Raw genomic sequence first — 13,892 nt, forward strand, 5'->3', positions numbered from 1 at the left:
TATCTCAATTTCACTGCGTTCTTTACTTCACAATCCAAATTTGAAGGCCCACTACCACAGACAATTCAAGGTTATACATGTGCTACTAAGCTTCGAGTGCATGCTGCTTGAGCAGAAGAGCTCTCAATTCCGTACACCTGTGCAAACTAGGGCAAAATTGTACACTTGATTATTGGCTATAGAGCGACCGCAAACAAAAGAACCTTCCGTCAGAAGCCATCATGACCATTCAGCTCGGACCCAGTGAAGCCTGCTCCACTCAACCCCTCCCCAACATGCACGAGTGCGATGCACACTTCTGGTCCTGCTATACAGGGTGACTATAAAGTTTGGATTCATTTTTCTGTAAACAGCTGATTTCTTCTTACTCTTGCAAGTGATGTGAAAGATGCAGACTACTGAAGAGAGAATAACTGTGATGTGTGAACGTTTGCAGGGATTACGCTTCAAAGAGGTCCAGGCAACTTTCAAAAGGAAATTCCACAAACCTTCCGGTTGTGTACGTTAGAAACTGTGCGAAAAAATGTGTGCAGAGCTGTTACAGGCAGTGGAGGAGGAAGATTTGATGGAGCACTTGTTGTTTAGTGAGGAAGCCTTCCTTCCACAGATGTGGAACTATCAACAGACACAATTGCAGTTTGGGCCAATGAACAGCCACATGAGGTTCTCCAATGGGAATGAAACACCTCCAAAGTCAATGTGTGGTTGGGGACCACAAAGTCCAAGGTATACAGCCCATTTTTCTTCGTAGGACACACAGTGACAGGCAATGTGTATCTCGGTATGCTGCGATTCTTCCTTCAACCACAACTGAAGCCGGATAGCATCTTGGAAACCATGGTTTTCCAACAGGTAGGAGCAGCACCTCATTTTGCAAATACTGCTCATGTGTACTTTGATGCTACGTTTCCACGTAGGTGGATTGGTAGGGGATCACAACGTATATGGGCATCACGGTCTCCAGACCTCACACTTCTTCACATTTTTCCATGAGGCTACATCAAGTCACAGGTTTATAGGTTGAAAATCACCTCTCTTCAATGTATCCAGCATGCTGTGCTCAACATGAGGCCGGTAATGTTCTCAAAGGTGTTTGGTGAAATGGTGCATCGTTGGGATTCATGTGTAGACATGCAGGGTGTTCATGTGAAAGTACATTGAGGCGACATTTTCATGGATTTTCTTCTGTACACCACTTATCATTCATGATGGTTGCGGTAAACACGGTTTAAAAGCACTTACGTGAAATTTAGAAAATTTCGCAATTCCACGTTGCACAATTTAATGGTTAAATCCTATTAATTTCGAAGATGCACTGTCTTCATTCACAAAAGGGTACGGCGTTTGAAGCAGAGAAGGTACCGCGTCACTCAATTTAATGGTTAAATCCTATTAATTTTGAAGATCCACTGTCCACCACGGTACTATCTCCGCTTCAAACGTCGTACCCTTTTGTGAATGAAGACAGTGGATCTTCGAAATTAATAGGATTTAACCATTAAATTGTGCAAGGCGGAAGTGCGAAATTTTCTAAATAAGTAAGTAACCAATTATCATGTCCAATGTTTTTTCTTTCAATGTTGATTATGTGTCACCATGTACTACTCGGGAGTTTAATCAACACATTTGTTCTAATCTCAAGCCTCTTCTTCTCAAAAATAGATCGTGACTTTATAATCAGCCTGTATTTAAAAGAAATATCAAATAGATAACATTACTGTCAGATAACAATACGGAACTAATTTTATTTGAGTGTACATGCTACCTAACAACAATTTTACCAAGATGCAACATTGGCTATAGTGAATCTATTATGTGTCGATCACATATAAACACAATAAAACATCTTCATAGGCACACAGGAAGAAAAAGAGGCTACGAAAAAAAAGATGTCACTGTTCTACGGTAACATGCTGTATACCAGCCATAATTCTGCACTTACCTCGAAAAAATTTCTTGCTCTAGTTGTCTTATCCAGGGGTAGGAATGTTTCGTATGGGGGCATAATGGCATAATAGTCTGAAACAGAAAAAAAAAAGTGAATGATAAAAATCTCCACATTACTCCACATTAAATGCTTGCATAAACTAAAAACATAAAAGGTAAAATCTAACATGCTATGTTTACCCAGTACCGTCATGTACTTATATTGAACATTTTGCCTCCATTACCATCAAGTACTTGGTGAGAATTAAGGGATTCAGAGCACAAGTGATGGAACTCCATTCAAGATAGTTTTGAGAAAAAGACACTAGATGGTTCGATTGGCCTTTTGCCACTATGCTTAGCTCAGACGGTCGATTTGCATGTCAGAGGCGGTTCGGACTTCCACCAGGGTTTGCCCTGGATTCGTCCTGCCCGAGCATAGTTCACCATCTTTCGGGTCCCAGCTTAGTACTATGCTTAACTGTTGGGGCATAAACATAGTGGTGCCTCTATGAACAAAAATTTGAAACTTAGGAGATACTTACTTCTAGCACTGAAATGTTCATACTTCCACACAGTTCTAAATTTCTTCCTTTATATCTTCCTTCAAGTACAGTCAGTGGCTAAGATAACAGTAGGAAAAGTGTTCACAGGTATTTTTTCTCCCCCCCCCCTCTACATCTTATGTTCTTTTTTAAGGAATGGAATTATATTGACGCTGAAGCATGTTTTCCTCTGCTTATTGGAACAATTCTTTGCTGTTGGTTGTACAATACATCATTCTTACAAGCGCACACAAAAAAGAACAACAAAAGTCGAAATGAACCTGCCAGATATTCAGAACTCAAAACACAAGATAAACTAAACACTCAATGCAGAAAAAAAGGATCACAGAATAAAATTCAAATCCAGAATTTAATGAGATGCTTTATCGACTTTGCTTTTAATTTAGCCCTACAATATTAGTTAGGAAGGTGGAAGAAACTAAAGTAGGACTAATTATTAAATGGTAACTCAGCTGTTTGCATATGCAGATGATGTTAATATACTAGGGAATGATGTGAATACAGTTAAGAATAACACTAATGTATTAATAATTTTAGAAGCAGCAAAAGAAGGTAGGTTTGGAAGTTAGAACAGAAAAAACTAAATGCATGCTTACAGGCAGAAGAATCCAAGTGGTAGGTAATAATCAAAACTTAAATCATAGATAATTAATAGCCTATTTGAATTAATTCTAAATTCAAATATTCAGTAGTAGTATCAACAAATCAAACTATACTAAATAGGAAATTAAAAATAAACTTAATTCAGGTAATGCATGTTATTTTCAATACTGAACATTTATTACAATGCACATTGGTAAAGTAAACTGCAAAAGCACAATAACACTGAAATAATCTTATCATAGTTAGCAATTTGAAGCTAGTATATTTTTCAACACATACCTTCTTCCCCAGAAGTTGGCTGTTTCATTCCATGGCGAACATCTACAAAGGATGCATCAAAGAGTTCATTTGATTTTTTAACAATGAACTGCTGAAGTTTTAAACGTTTTCCTCTGTCTTGAAAGCTAAAACATAAAGATTTAATCACATCAGTATAGAAATTTCTTATTGAAGGCAGCTACAGTATGATACACATATTAATGCATTGCCACGAACATACTTTTCCCAAAGAAGTTTCATGACTGGGGTGTGGATTTTTGCTTATTTGGCTTTTTAATTTCATTGTGGTAAAAGATTGGCTCTATTGTTTTAAGTTCATTCCATGATGTTTCTAGTCCAAAAATGCATTTTTATAGTGCCTCTAAATGCCTATTTTGCATAATTGTTCCTAAAAATGCCTATTCTGCAATTTTGACTTACTTCAGCTTCTTTTATGTACCTTTGGCTTTCCCTACATTCCCTATTGATGTTGAACTGAATGAAATCTGGAATTCGCCAGATTTGAGGGTCGCAAAGGATGTCAAATCTTTGGAAATACCAAATGTCCCTTAATCAGGGTAAGCAAACTGGACATGTTGGACAAAACAATGCCAATCCATTCCTTCTTTTTTCCACCTGAAAGCATGTAGTAGTTAATCAGTATTAATTTGCTTTATTGAGCGCATGTGAAAGGAAATAGATAGTTATTTACGGAGACACTGTGTTCATGTGTTTAAAGAAGCCAAAGCACAATATGTCTAGATGTGTATTAATTAAAAAAAAATAGATTGCTGCAGAAGCTTGTTTCTTCCGACGGAAAAGGTGATTTTTGTTATTTAGCATGGCTTTTCTTTCACTTTTGGCTAATTGCAACAATTATGATGGGTGATATGATGAAATTTATCAAAGAACACCAATGCCCAGGATGGGATTCAAACCTGTGACCCCTGGCATCGTAGCCCCACTGATAGAAAAACACTTTTCTGTCAAGAATATGTTATTATTACTTTGCAAATAAATATTTTAACCCACGTTTTTTTTTGTTAAAAGGGTGCAAATTGTTTTTCATCACTTGTGAATTGGGCATGAAACTGGGGCATGTGTTCAAATTGGCACAATCGTTACCACAAGCTCTTTATGGGAGAATTACTTTTAACTGACTATTCCCAACAAATGTGAATTTCGATCAAAATAGTGTTAATAGTTTGTGAATCATTAGCACACTTTTATGCATAAACTAGTATAAACAGTGGCATGCCTAGGATTTTCAAAAGGTAGGGTTACATATACATTTTTAGTATTCAGCCCTCATTTTACAATTTTTCCGCTTTTGATGTTCTTCTATTAGGAATACTGGGACAAAGGCGCCCACCAACAACCCCCTTAGGCACGCTTTGAGTATACCTGTGCATTGGAAGAAGAAAATTGAAATTAAGTTCATATTCAATGCGTATGTCTTTTTATTATTTATTTTGGGATGCCTTTTAAGTGCCTATTTTAGAGCCTTTCCTTATTTTATAGCACCTTTATAATTGCCTATTTTCATAATTTTTGCCTATTTGAGATGTTTTTAGTGTCTATAAAAAACAAGATGTTACAATTTACATTGTCATTTTTAGGACAGTCAAGAACATCAAAACTGACAGTGATAACAAATTAAGAAGTCTTTGTAATGTGCACTATCAGTGTTTTTATTTAACGTCCCCATTAAAGTGTTTCATAAATTTTATACATACGCTATTGAAACATCACAACTTTTTCGTAACATATTAGAACATAATTAAAGGATTAATGAAAAATAAAACTCTGATGCCCGTTTGCACCAACGTCAATTTACTCGCGAGTAAGAGTAAACTCAGAGTTAATCAACGAATTGGTTGATTATCTGTTGCACCAACAGAAACGCCGGGTAAGCTGGGAGTAAAAGGACATTAAACTTTACTCTCCGAGATCAGCAAGTAAAAGCAGAGTTAACCCACGTGCAGCGGAGTAATGGCTGCCATCTGCAACCGGCAATGTATCACTTCAGAATTTCAAAACTAAATAAATGTTAAATAGGAAGTCATAGATTCAAACTGTGCATCTCCAACGCGAGAAATATATAGTATGTTACTATGCATATATCTTGGGAGATGTTGACTGTACATATTCTGCAGTACATCGTTTGCTAAATTGCCCGTGCAATACAAGGATAAACATACACCCAGTTAACCATTAGCAAAACGATCGTGAATGCTATGTGAAGATAGATGCATATATATAAAAATCTACTACAAATATAACAGTAACACTACTTACTACGATTGCAAGCTGCACTAATATATCAACATTTATTCAAGTAAATATGTTTTTCCCATCTTTATTCCGGGCTAGAAATTTCCTCACGAACGTTGCTTGTCACTGTTTAGGATAACAATGTCCATGTTCAAGTACCGTTACTTCTATCCTTTCCTTGTTTCCTTCCACACCACATGTAGGACCATGCCTTCTCAAAAGGAGTAAACAATCATGCACTTCCATCTGTATGACGTTTAGGCACTTGCTTTGAGGCTAGTTTCTCTCCTAGGGTAAATACAGAGCTTCGTGATTCACAATGACAATCGCAGCTTACACATTGGTGCAACAGAAGATGATTGTTACTAGAGGATTACCCTGACCCACGGATCCTTTTACTCCCGAATTATTACAGCGTTGGTGAAACAGGCACGAGAGGTTTCATTTACTGCCTTTGGCTAAAATATTAATTTCTGCAATTTAGTCTTAGATGTAAAAATTTTATTAAATTATTTATATTTTATTTTATTAAAATTTCAATCTCCGCGAAATGTCTTAAAGTTTGTTTATTTTGTTATTTTTCACATTTGTACTTACGTATTCTGCATTGCTAAGGATTCTTGAAGGTGGGATTTAACTTTTTTCACGAAAACAATTTCAATTTTCCACATATCAAGTAATTATTGTTCGTTCGTTTTTCACTTGCAATCTTGACTAGTGTTGTCTATCATCAGTGGGTATGCAGTGTTTCCAACCTTCTTCACCGAAAAATACCTACTTTCCACACACACACCATTTATGGATAGCCCCACGAACCATGCACGGCAAGGTTAGGTTATGTTTCGTTAGGCAAACATAGTTAAAATTGTCATGTTCTTGCAAAAGAACGGCATGGTTGGAAACACTGACCGGGGGTTACATCATCAAACGCACGCAACATTTGGTTCACGTAGTGGAAGGACATAGAGGCAACAACTTTTGTGCATCCGAGACATTAAACTTGAAAAATACATGATTTACCGGCCAAATAAATTAAACGATGGGAAAAAACACTTCCACGACCTTTCAAAAGTCTACAGAAACTCAGTTCGGTAAGTACTTTCTCCTGTAAAATTGAAGAAATATGTTTCCCGGAGATCAAAATTTTACTGGTGCAGCTAAAATTTAGGAGCAAGCTACTTTTTGTTTCAAAGTTCCACCACAATGACAGCTTCCCATGACTTGAAACAGATACATCCACACTGATTTCTGTTTTGAACACTTCTCCCCTTCCCTTCAATCTTGAGAAAAATCTTCAAACATACATCAGACTATAAAAATACATAACCATATCAGATACGGTATAATTTAACAATACAGGGAATTTATCCAATTTGTTTGAAATTTGGGCCTAGTAATCATGAATCTGCACTTAAAATTTGGCGCTCATTTGGGGGCAGGTGATTCCGGCCAATTTCTAACATGCCTTTAACAGGGACTCTATAGAGAGAGCCGGAGCGGAGGCAGGGCCACGTTAGCGGTTGGGGGCGGTAGGTCAATTACCCAAGGGGCAGAGTCCGGAATCGGTGGGAAATTTGCAAATCGAGGGTGTAGAAATAAGAACTTAATTTAGATTATTTTGCTATTTTCACGTGTGAGCGCCAAATTTTGACTGCAGATTCGTGATTAGGGGGCCAAAATTAGTGAGTATGCCGAATTTCAAACAAAATGTAGAAATTCCCGGTATTGGAATATCGCTCCTCAGATACAAACATGGCTAAATACAGTAGCGGGTAAAACTGTCAAAGCCGGGAATCGGATTTCTTCAAATTTACAGGATAAAGTACTTACGGAATTGAGTTTCTGTGTAATTTCGGAAGGTTGTAGAAGTGTTTTCACGCATTTTTCAATGTATTTGGTGCTAATTCACGTATTTTTCTATAATAATGTCTGTCCGATGCACGAAAGCTGTTGCTTGCATTTCCATCCATGTACTTGAACCGGATTTTGCGGGCATCTGATGATGTAATCCCAGGTAAGTGTTTTCACTATATTGCCCAACCTAACCTTACCGTGATGGTGCGTGGGGCTATCGTGAATGGTTTTTGGGGCTATTCGTGGATGGTTATCCAGAATGGTTTTTGGGGTTATTCATGGATGGTCATACAATCCTGAATGGTTTTTGGGGCTATGCGGGATTTTTTCTGTTAAGAAGGTTGAAACACTGCTTTGCAGTTTGAAACACAACGCTAATCAATATTTGCCTGCCACTTTGCATGTTCAGGAAGCGAGAAAAGAACAAACAATAATTACTCGATATGTTGACAATAGATACTAATTCCGTTAAGAAAAGCGAAATCCCTTGTTAAACAATCTTTTGCAATGCAAAATAAATAAGTACGAATGTCAACAATTACAGAATAAACGAGTTACAGCCGATTCCCGGTTTTGACAGTTTTACCCTGTAGCGTTCTTAGAATTCAGGATTTCCATCACAAACATTCTCCTTACATAAAAATAGTTTAAATTAAAATGAAATAATCATACCTCAGTGTCTTTTGCCTCTGTTGGTAAACAGCGAAATCCAGATCATTCAGATTCATCTTATGCATTTCATCTTCTCCCCTGTCAGATTCCCATATCTTTTCCAGTTGCTGGCCATGGTAATTGAGGGAATGGGCTACTAATTCACGATTCAACAAAGGCTCCATTTTTGGTAGCAATACTGCACCCTAAGATGCACTATACATATGCTGCCTCAAGGTTCCTGAAAAGAAAACACCACCATTGCAAGCCCATAATTGCACATTTCAAGAGCACAACAGATAAGCACTTATGTCGTGCATTCAAGTTATACACACACACACTATTTTAACAAATATTTACTGCAGTAACATCGACAAGTTGGAAGCATTTTAGTTGATGAAAAATGATTCATTGCAGTTTATTTCCAGCAGACATACTTTCATCTGATCTACATATGAACGAAAATCATGATTTAAAAGAATGACTGATGACTCTCGAAGTGTAAAAATTGGTAACAGTTTCATGCATCGGAGACACATTTCTTCAATTTTACACAAGAAACTACTTACCGAAATGAGTTTCTCCAAGGTTTATAACCTCCGTCGATATATATTCTTCCTAAAACTTCATCCTACAATGCAGCAGAACAATAAATAATCACTTTTCATGTAATAATATTGCGCATTTTGTGAAAATCGACAACATCATGCCGTTGTTTCCAAGATGTACCTGCAGATGGCTCTAGCGTCGGAAGTCACGCGATCTCGCTAGTGGAATCAGGGGTTCCAAACGCGCGATTTTTTTCGAGAAACGCGAGTTTTTTTTTTCTTCGAGAAACGGGCGGTTTTTTTTTCTTCGAGAAACGGGCGGTTTTTTGTCGAGAAAGAAAATGGTTTTTCGATTAATTTAGGGGTGAAATGGGTGCTAATGGAACCTAACCGTGGATGGTTTTTGGGGCTAACATCAATGGTTTTTGGGGCTAACGTCAATGGTTTGTGGGGCTACCCGTGGATGGTTTTTGGGGCTAACATCAATGGTTTGTGGGGCTACCCGTGGATGGTTTTTGGGGCTAACGAACAATGTTTCATCGAAATGTACAATTTCCAGACGTGATCCCCGGTTTTTTACAACTTTCATGCACAATAGAGTTGGAAACATTGATATTCGAAAACAAAAGAAGCGTTACAATTCGCAAAGCAAGCGATATCGCACCGTGACGTGCTTTCCGTAGCATTAAGGAAAATGGTTTATTTTAGCAGAAAAAGTGTTTGTTTTCGTGCAAAAAGCATATTGGCACCTTCCACTATGTTCCGCAATACATAATTGGTAAGTACAAACCACGAGAAAGACAAAATATCCGATTTAAATGTGTCTCCGATGCATGAAACTGTTAATAAGATGGATTGATTATATATTTTTTTCTCATTGAGGATTCCAATCACATTATCTACATGAAGGCAGAAATTTCAACACAACAATCTTCAGTAACTGGTATCTACAGTTTTCTTTTTTAAAATCCAGTGATATAATCTTTCTACATCACATTACTAATCGCAATACTCTCGCTCTTAAAATACAACTCACGACGTTACCTTGCCGATGATTCGACATAAAATGGCTACCCTGTAATAATAGCATATAAAATCTACATAAAAGATACACGACAATGAAAAATAAATTAGCAAAATATAAACCAGATTTAACGTTACGGCGTTACATTTACATCTATTTAGTTACGTGTGCTAGTTTGCTTTTACGAACAAAACATTACTACCGGCTAGTGCATCGAACTGCGCACCTCGTTTTAAAGTGTAGTGCGTTAAAAAAATATATAAACAACTTTACACAGAAGATAATTAAAAATTAACTTTACACAGAAGATACGTCATGGAATTGTTTACTTGACATAAAACTCAATATTATTTAGCCTATAAATATTTGCGTCGCCAGCTTTCAAGAAATCTCCATCAAATTGAACGGGAAAAAAAAATTCTCACTTACCTTAAAAATTGTGCAGAACTAACATTTTGTCACCCGCACATTACAAAGTTTGTGATACAAAACAGCATTCACAACGTAAATAAATCTGGTTTTATCGACTAACGTACCCAACTTGCTTCATTAACTTCTTACATAAAAATCTCAAAATGGCGACACAACACGGTACGACGGTAGTTTATGCTCCACGAGTTGAGGGTCTCCCTTACCGCACAACATATGAGCAACCTTACGTTCTGACGTCACCAGGAAAAGCCTCTAATGTTAGGCTAAATGCCTGACTATGTTGTTAAGTTAGGCTAGCTAGGTTTAGTTCTCTTAACATAAATAATAAATTTTCAGTGTATTTATGCTAATAGAACCAAGCTAACAACGCAAGCATTCTTAGTCTGACGTCAGAATGTAATGTTGGTCCAGTGTTGTGCGATTAGGGAGGACCATGAGCTGATTGGTAGTGATCCATTAGTGGAGACGTCACAAGCAGACGACGAGTTGGAACTGAGTCTACACAACGAGAGAACGTGTTTTCTTCCTATCCACTTCAAAGGTATTTTCCATCGGAAAGGGTAGCTTTAATTATTGCAACAGCCGTTATGAAACAAAATTATGATGCGTATCGTACATGAATGTAAAGATGAGATTTCGGAGAATACGACTATATATCACACATACCGTACAGTGCTTGTTGTGTTTTATTACCGCATTCTGTGTTGTGTTTGTGATTTGTGATGACTCTTACAATTGGCAACAAACCGTTTCGAAGTGGAACGAGGAAAATTGGGACTTTTTGGCCCCTGTTGCACATTCTACAAAACACCCTCGTTTTGCTAGAAAATGTCTCAAGCCATTCACTTACTACATTTATACTTATAATACTATATACAACAATATTATTATTATTAAATACTATCCTGATTAATGTTGTGTACATTTGTGCTAATTATAATATTTACTAAGAAGATCAATTTAATTGAATGATCTAAAATAAAGCTACTGCTTTACAAACAAGTTTATCTACTAATGTGACGATATGAATACTTTCCAACGCGTCCGGTTGGCGCATGCGCACTTCCGTCCATGGTCTCGGCTAAGGCAGCCAGACAGTAGACGTATTCTTCGAAATCTCATCTTTACATTGATGTACGATGCACAACACAATTTTGTTTCGTAACTGCTGTCACAATAATTAAAGCTACCCCTTCCGAAGGAAAATAGCATTGAATTCGATAGGAAGAAAAGCATGTGTTTAATGTTTAGACTCAATCCCAGCGCGTCGTCTGCTGTAACGTCACACTAAGGCGTTGTAGTGTACAGCTACAGGCATGTTCTGATATCCCAAGCGATTCGGCATAGGGAGTTCTAAACTCAAGACTGATTGTTGCAACTGTTATGACGTCACATGCTCATCGGAGCTTCTGCTGCAGATCGTCGTCTGCTGTAAATATGTTGCATTATGGTTGTATTTCATTTCGAAAGAGGAAAGAGTGTGCAGAAGTCCTGATTTTTGTGTTTGTTTATAAATATACTGCAGATATGAGTTACAAATCCTGCTGATTCGCCAATTTGTAGGAAGTTATTAGCGTTGCCCACGAGACGAGACTTTGGTCTGTCCCGTCTCGAAGGGCTCTGTCCCGTCTCGTCTCGTTTTATCTCGTCTCGCCTCGTAAAAGTGATCCGGGATATCATGCCAACAAAAGTCAAAAGCAGCAGAAACAAAATATTTTTTCCGGAAAGTGGGATAATGCTCCAAATATTTTACCCATTGCCTGGTGAGAATAAATAAGGTTCGTTAATCATGAGGACATTAATATTAAAAATGCAGTTTCTTGATTACTGATTGCTAGTTATCTTATGAAATCTACCTTGTGTTTTTTCTCGCTTCCATACAACTGTCTATCCTTTTGAAATGTTTTCCCCTGGACCTTCTTTCTTTCTGAATGTCGAACTTCCGTGCACTATGAAAATTTACATTTTTTCTTTAAATTCTAAGCTTGGCGCTGGAAGCAACAAAAAAGATTTTTAAATGTGTAGTACAAACACAAGAGACTATTCAAAATTGCAATAATTTACTTAGTATATTACAAATAGAAAGCATTTATTGTTCTTAATATTGTTAAACGTCTCCTTGATTGATTGATTGATTTGGTGTTTTAAGTCCACTTTATGCACAGTAAGGCTAATCTAGACTGGACCTACAGTTTAAAGTGGGATCCGAACCACTCTGTGCCTCCACCGGGTATCGAACCCGAGACCCCTTGATTACAAGGCGACGACGCTACCACTGCGCCATCGGGGAGGCCCTTAAACGTCTCCTTGTATGACATAAGTTTCATAAAGTGTTTCTTTGTGATATTGTGCTGTTTCTTATGTTCAGCTTTTGACGCACATACTTGTTTGTTTTCACTTCAGCCTCTAAGCTCGATACCACCACTGCTTGATATTATTTATCCTTCGGCAGGCACGCAGCCCCGGCCCTAGGAATTTTGCCGCCCCGTGCAATTTTACTTCTTGCCGCCCCCACCCCAAAAATACGTACAAAAAAAAGTAATGTATGAACAACTAAGCTTGTTATCCGTGGCAATTTCACATGGTATAACCAATTTTTAACATAATAAAATGAAAGAATACATAATGTGAGAAGATAATTTATTCATAAAAAAAATAATATATATTTAAGCCTAATAATAATAAAAAAAATTAAAAAAATAAATGCATGTTGAATTTACTCAACATAGTTTCTGCCGACGTGCAGAACTATCAGCTCTCCTGTCTTAGTTCACTATTTCACCATGACATGTACATTTTCCAGAACGTTGTACATGAAGTAACATATCTTCACTTCATCACTATTTACCATAAAGTATGTATGTACAATTATGTACGCCTCGTAAACCACGATTTCTTCATGATTACACTAGGCTATTCACTTTGTACATTTCCCCCCCTTAAGTTGGAAAGCTTACAAATGAACTTTTCTAGCTTTTCTATTTGCAAAGTCGCGAATAAATTTCAGAAATTTGTGCACAGCTCCACTTTGTTTTTCTACAATGTGCTCTTTTCTCGTTTGCGTTTACGATATTTTGCTTCGAGAGTTTTCTCCTTTTATCAGACATACTTTAGTTTAGAATTACAAATGGAACAAATAATTTTTGAATCTCTTAAAGTGACTTGACAAACCAGTTGTTTTAATGACAGCACAAATACACAAGTCTCTCAATACATTAGTCACACTCAAGCGCGCGCGCGCGTTCTCACACACGACATACACTAACTGCACTATCGTTACACCGTCAAGATCGTAAATGAGGTGCAACCAGCAACGACAAAAACAGCGGATATTCGTACTTACTATTGCGTCTTGCGCGATTCGGCAATACCTATCATCACCACCTTTCGCGATCAACACGTCAAAGAACAATGCAGCTCTATTTCCGACTACCGAATGCGACACGTCCGTTTAACTCAAACCTCGATAACAGGGGGCAGGGACGGAGGACTGGCGCGCGATCAAACAAGTTACAACAGCGTTGTAACTTGGCACCGAACACGCACAGTAGACGTTGCTTACCATTTTCACAGACAAAAAATAATAGCTGCTTTTGTAAGAGGACAACTGTTATAAACTTTCGGCACTGCTTCTTTCGCAGTTACTCTTTGCTTTTCTTATCAGTTTCTTCTTTATACTGCATATGCAAATGGATTTAATTTGATTTTTCTCCGCCCGAAGAAGACCAAACTGCCTCAAATAATGCAGCTTCCATT

General features: G+C 37.5%; 1 protein-coding gene across 4 annotated transcripts in view; it reads right to left on the reverse strand.

Annotated features, from left to right (window-relative positions):
• LOC145987872 (uncharacterized) overlaps window positions 1-10,322 on the reverse strand; it is an 87,738-nt gene extending 77,416 nt beyond the window's left edge. For all 4 annotated transcript variants that reach the window (XM_083122640.1, XM_083122639.1, XM_083122641.1 and 1 more), the window contains exons 1-4: window positions 10,134-10,322; window positions 8,154-8,373; window positions 3,375-3,499; window positions 1,943-2,019 (exon numbers count right to left, since the gene is read on the reverse strand). In XM_083122640.1, the coding sequence (XP_082978766.1) occupies window positions 1,943-2,019; window positions 3,375-3,499; window positions 8,154-8,317 (366 nt within the window). In that variant the 5' untranslated portion in view covers window positions 8,318-8,373; window positions 10,134-10,322. The remainder of the gene's footprint in view (window positions 1-1,942; window positions 2,020-3,374; window positions 3,500-8,153; window positions 8,374-10,133) is intronic.
• Between the last annotated feature and the right edge of the window lie 3,570 nt (window positions 10,323-13,892).

This window comes from Lepisma saccharinum, chromosome 5, assembly GCF_977018435.1.
Source record: "Lepisma saccharinum chromosome 5, izLepSacc3.1, whole genome shotgun sequence".
NCBI classification, from domain to species: domain Eukaryota; kingdom Metazoa; phylum Arthropoda; class Insecta; order Zygentoma; family Lepismatidae; genus Lepisma; species Lepisma saccharinum.